Below are 6,128 nucleotides of genomic sequence, written 5' to 3' on the forward strand. Positions count from 1 at the left end.
AGCTAAATTTGTCAATATGCTATTTCATTTGAAGAATTTTTCATTCCAAATCGTCACCCCTGTCAAAAATTCGTGTGTTTGGCTGCGTTTTTGGTCACACGATTTTTGCAGGGTAATGGCGCAAAGTGTATTTACTTGTTCTATGCACTAATTGTTGTTGCATGCAATTAAATTTATAAGTGCATTAGTTATTGTTGTTGCACTGCAATTTAATTTTAGATTCACAACTATCCACTTTTACAAGAAATACGCCAGAGAGCAAAAAAACGTCCAATAACTTTCAATCAATAGAAAGGATATAACCATGTATTTAGCAATTCTCACAATTGTTTGACACTTTAAACCAATTAATTAAATTTTCAAAAGGACGAGCAAAGAAACTTTCGACTTGCTTAGCCAGATTTGCCAGATGATTGTATATACGTATACACATATAAAATTTGTATAGAAATTTGCAAACTTTAACACCAAATAACTTTTAAATTATAAGTTTGCGCACTTTAAAATATATATATATGTGATCTGGAGAACTCCCTCTTAATTTTAAATCTTTCCGGAGATATTCCATTTAAAACTCTCAAAATTGAAAAAATGTTCGACCACCAAATGTTTTGCTGTCTCTGCTGAATTAGAAATGGCGGATTTTTTTGCACGCAAAAATGACGTATTTTGCTATCCCTATAAAAATAATAGGTGCGAGAGAGCACGATACATTGTGGGAAAGCTAAATTTGTCAACATGCTATTTCATTTGGAGAATTTTTCATTCCAAATCGTCACCCCTGTCAAAATTTCGTGTGTCTGTGTGCGTTTTTGGTCACACGATTTTTGCAGGGTCGCTTAAGTGAGCATAACGGGAAAATCTGGGTTGCCATTGTTGTTTCGGTTGAAAACGGTCAATTAGGGTTCTGTGCAGAGACGTAAAAGATTGAAACAGGGTTTATGTAGTCACAAAAGTGTTGCTCCTGTTCCACAGCATTTTAATTTTATATCATGGCGAAAAGTGTTCAGTTCAGAGTTATTGATTTTCATTTAAAGTTTAATTTATTGTGGAGGTTTAGTCCTTTAAGTGTAAAAAGCAGAGAAAACATAGTTTTTCAAATTATTGTGAACAACTTTTTAATTTGAATTTCTGTACCCAAGTTCACTATATTTGTGTAACACAAGAATCTGGAGGTCAATTCCTTAACTATGAAAAACTGAAAAATGTACACTTATTGAAAACTCATTTGCACACACAATTAACACTTTGAATTTAGTTATATTTTTAAGCACAAAATTTTGAAACTAAAAACAAAATTTTCATTTGTCAGAAAAAATAAATAAAAACAGCCTAATGTCAAAAAACGCTATCGAAATAAAAACTGGCTTGTTTGTTTTTAACAGGCATGCTTAACGAACGAAACGATATCATTTCGTTACGATAATCAACGCTAATAAACGGAACGAAGTCACTTCGTTTCGTTTATTAACGTTAAGATCGTCAAATTAACGTTAATTTGACGTTCTTAACGTTAATAAACGAAACGAAGTGACTTCGTTTCGTTTATTAGCGTTGATTATCGTAACGAAATGATATCGTTTCGTTCGTTAAGCATGCCTGGTTTTTAATGAACTACGTTGCATTTTTCTTGTATTTCGTTAGTTTTTTTTAAATAAGGAAATTTGTTCTTTTAAGAAAGAACACTTTTTTGTACAAACTTGCGCTAAAATATGTATGTACATTCTACCACAATATTCTCACTGTTAATACAACAACAACAACAACCGAAAATTCCCTGCCAAACAGAGCTGACGGAAACTCCAACACATTAACATAATTTTTGACAACACTAATACACTCGCATAAATTTTTCCTTTTATTCGTATGGAAAACCATGGTGTGTATGTGTATGCATATACGTATACACAATGTTTACATCAGGTTTGTCATGTCGCATCTAAAAACCTGATAGAAACTTTGCTTTACGCTGTGATGTAAATTTCCATCAGCCATATCTGTCAATTGATGCCTCAAACGACTGAAAGCTGTCTAGCAGGGTTCTTCATTTTAAGTAGAAAAGTATATCATAAGCAACAGAAGAGCTCTTGGTATATTTTGATGCAGCCATATTTGATGCGCAAGGATTTTTTAAGAAGGCTTAAATAGATTTTGGCATATGGCAAAAGGCGAACTTAACTCGACTTGGTCACCAGAAAATTTCTTTGCTAATATATATATGACACTACTTTATTTTCGTGTATTTTTTCTTGTATTTTATCTTCAATTTTTTGTCGCACTCCCTCCCAATTCGGCTTCAGTACTTGTGTGTGTAAACTCTATGTCAAAAAACTAACGAAATACAAGGAAAATACAATCTAGTTCATTAAAAACAAACGAGCCAGTTTGTATTTCGATAGGTTTTTTAACATTCGGCCGTTTTTTCTTTATTTTTTTCTGACACATGAAAATTTTAGTTTGAAAATTTGGTGCATAAAAACACAATTAAGATCAACTTTCTTGTGAAAAAGGTGAACAATTAGAGACCGAAATAATTTTCGCGTGTTATTTGCATTGTTTTTATTGTTAAAAATGTTAATGTAAAAATAAAATGTAAAACATAAACAAAAACATGTCAAACTCATTAATTTTGAGGGAATAGTGGTCTCGCTTTTTCATGATAGAAATTGTTTTTGTGTTTTGAAGTTCTGATAAAGTTTCGTCAGTTTTTTTAGCTTGGAATCCATGCAAAAATAAAGTAGTGTCATATATGCTTGAATTAAAGCAGGCAACTCCAGCGGTTTTGTGTTATCCCGCCGTCTTCTTCTTCTTGTGCTCCTCTGTTGATGTTGCTGTGGCACAAATTCATTACTCATTTCAGTGAGTACCACACGAAATGCAATAATGTGCATTGTTTAATAGCGGTACGCAGATCACAATTGCTCAAGAAAAATTTAGCCTTTTTTCTTGCGTGAAAAATAGTAGTATGGAACTAATTTTGACATTTAAAAATCCACGGTGAATAGTGAAACAAGCAAGAAGAAGAGGGTGTTGCCGTTTGCAAATTTGATGGAAAAATAGTAGTAAATTAGCGTACTAAATTCTTGTAAATTGCGTACCACCTCAAGAAAATTTATTACAATGAATTTTCTTGAGTACTTCTTGAGCGTTTTTTATATGGAATTTTTACTTCTTGTGATCTGCGTACCGCTCTTTATAGTTTATTTCTTAATTTCAAACAAATTTGCAACAATAATTAAACTTTTCAATTTTTTAAACGAAATAAGAAATGCGCAAATTTCAATACACAAAACAGCTGACTTCGAAAATTCGAAATTCCTATTCCCAAATTATTCTTCTCCCTAGGAGAAAAGAATTGGATGAATTTTTCCACGGGAATAAAAAAATCCGCGAGAACAAAATTCCGCGAGAATATTTAGAATTGGTCTCTATTACATGTGGGTTAATGAAAGTGTGCCAAATGGTGTTGGCAGAGTTGTGAATTTTAACCTCATTGAAAAAGGGAGAAAAGTACCAAAATCGTGGCTACTGCCGAAAAAGGACCAAAATTGAAAAAAGGGACCAGCGGACCAAATGGATTTGGAAAGAATCATTTTTGGTCCAAATGGACCAAAAGTGGCAACCGTGCCAAACCTGTAAACCTGTACAATGGACAGATACACACATATTAATTAACCAGAAGACTTTTATCAAGGCAATAAATACTAAATAAGAGTGACTATTCGCCATTGTAAACTTTACCTATTCGCGTTTTAAATCTTTTGAGCTAGCCATCAAGAATTCAAATCACAAAGGAAAAAACCGTGATACTAATCTACTACTAAAATAAATCTTCAAACCCTATTGAAAACTTAAAGAAGTTGAAATAAAAACAAGGAATGGCTGATCGAAACATAACTCCATTAGAAGCTATTGGTGTCGTCGCTGGTGCTGGACTGGGTAAAAGTCTAGTTGAGGGGTTCGACTGCTAATACGCTACCAAAAATATCGAGAGATGTGTCAAAAGACGTGTATTACCCGCGTGGTAATTCTTTACTTTAGCTCACAACTGCTAAAACTCGGTCAAAAATATCGGGAGGTGTCCAAAGACGCGCTTTTGGACCCAGGATCACGAATCCGAAAGCGGAAATTGAAAATTTTATTTCCTTCCAGAGATATTTGCGGTAATTCTTTACGACAGCATGACACTGCTAATGTGCGTCCAAAAATATCGAGAGAGGTGACAAAAGACGCGTATTAATCTGGACAACAATAATCCGAAGCCGGAAAAATGAAAGTTTTATCTCTGTCCGGAGATATTTGCAGTTGAAGTTGGCGATTTTCATATGGTTGTTGTAATGTGGTACCCACAAAAAAAATTGTGAATAAAGTGTTTTGCGCGGATATAGTTTTGGTCTCCAAACCGGTGTTGGACCCACCCAGGGTAATTTTTTATAAGTGCGGCCAAAGGCCGCCAACGCAGAAAGGTGTTCCGCGCAAAAATATTATGGATACCACCCCCGGCTTCGAAGGGACCGCGGGTCATTTTTCTGTTTTTCGTTAGTATCTTTTGAACGAGCTAAATTTTTTATTTTCCGTCGGATTATTAATACTGATGTCAAGACTCGTCGTTTGACACCTCTCGATATTTTTGGACGCGTATTAGCAGTGTCATGCTGTCGTATTGAATTACCGAAGTTGGCGATTTTCATGTGGTTGTTGTAATGTTGTTGTACCCATAAAAAAATTGTGAACATAAGTTTCTCTAGATATTTTTGGTAGCGTATTAGCAGTCGACCCCTTAACTAGACTTTTACAGTCCATTAGAAGCTATTGGTGTCATCGCAGGTGCTGGACTGCTATATAGTTGGCTAAACAGTAGCGACCGTAAAACGGAAGTCGTTGATGATTATCAAAAAACTGTTCGCGCTGTAAAAATCATACGGAAGTGAGTATGAATAAAATATCATGTGATATGTTGGACCGACCCCAAAATCAATTAGTACAAACTTCCCTTTTTATTTTCAAGACACTGCCGCGAAAATCCAGTGCTTGGGTTCGACTGCGAATGGGTTCAGGAATCTAAAGTGGCACTTTTACAACTTTGTACTCATAAGGGCTATTGTGCACTCATTCGTTTGTGTTCATTGCAAACAATTGCTTCCTCACTTTATGACCTGTTGGCTGATCGAGATGTCGTAAAAGTGGGTGTCGGTGTAAAGAAAGACGCCCAATTACTGCAAAATAATGGACTGCAAACTGTTTCCACATTGGATTTGCGGTTTGTAGCTGTGCTTACGGGTCTTGCCAAACCCCAGAAATTATCTTCCATGTATGAAGAAGTGTTGGGTAAGAGCTTGAATAAGAAAAATAATTTAGCCTGGTCAAATTGGGAAGCAGACACCCTGAAAAGTGATGAAATCGAATATGCTGCTAATGATGCTATTGCTGGTATAGAAGTGTATATGAAATTAGCTAAATCAGTGCCAAATGTAAAGAAATTTGAAAAGTATTTTGATATGCACTTTGATCCATACCATCACAATGGATTAAAACCTGAAGCAACGAATGAATGTAATTTGCAATAAGTTTACGTTATGCATATACATACATATAATAAAAATATTTGTAGAAATTTTCTAACTGAAAATATTGTAACGAATTTGCTGCAAATCCCCTTATTTGCAATCCTCTGCTAAGTTCGAATCACTAAACTGTTGAATAAATAACTCCAATTTGAAATAATGCAAAATGGCCTTTATTAAAGTACTAACAATAACACTCAAACTGTGCAACGAATAGCTTGCTTAATAACCACACTGATTGATAGTTAAATGAAACTCTACTATTCAAAATAATACTGCTATTGCTCGCTAGATATCTTCTTAATTGAAACTGCTTGACAACTCAAATCAAACTGAATTCCAGCGCCTCTACATCTGTCGCCTTTTATACTCTTTGGTTTCCTCGTTCGCATCTTCTAGACGCTTCCAGAATCTACTAGTCCAGTAGCTCTCAAACTTCTCAGCTGTAACTACAATTGCACAATTTTATAGTTTTTCTCATTGCATACTTATAGGAGTATCTCAGATATATGCATGTATTTGTGCATTTACTCTCTGCTGCTGTACATGGTACATATATGTAGA

At 34.7% G+C, this 6,128-nt stretch overlaps 1 protein-coding gene across 2 annotated transcripts; it reads left to right on the forward strand.

Annotated features, from left to right (window-relative positions):
• The first annotated feature begins 3,487 nt into the window (after nucleotides 1-3,487).
• LOC137243765 (exonuclease 3'-5' domain-containing protein 2-like) lies at nucleotides 3,488-5,731 on the forward strand. Of its 2 annotated transcripts, none has more exons than XM_067771838.1 (3): nucleotides 3,488-3,939; nucleotides 4,807-4,927; nucleotides 5,009-5,731. In XM_067771838.1, the coding sequence occupies exons 1-3, from the start codon at nucleotides 3,879-3,881 to the stop codon at nucleotides 5,565-5,567; spliced, it is 741 nt and encodes a 246-aa protein (XP_067627939.1). In that variant the 5' UTR covers nucleotides 3,488-3,878; the 3' UTR covers nucleotides 5,568-5,731. The 2 variants fall into 2 exon arrangements, with proteins under 2 accessions (XP_067627939.1, XP_067627940.1); XM_067771839.1 differs by having other exon boundaries at nucleotides 3,492-3,939; nucleotides 4,828-4,927.
• The last annotated feature ends 397 nt before the right edge of the window (nucleotides 5,732-6,128 follow it).

This window comes from Eurosta solidaginis, chromosome 3 (assembly GCF_040869045.1).
Source record: "Eurosta solidaginis isolate ZX-2024a chromosome 3, ASM4086904v1, whole genome shotgun sequence".
Taxonomy (NCBI): Eukaryota; Metazoa; Arthropoda; class Insecta; order Diptera; family Tephritidae; genus Eurosta; species Eurosta solidaginis.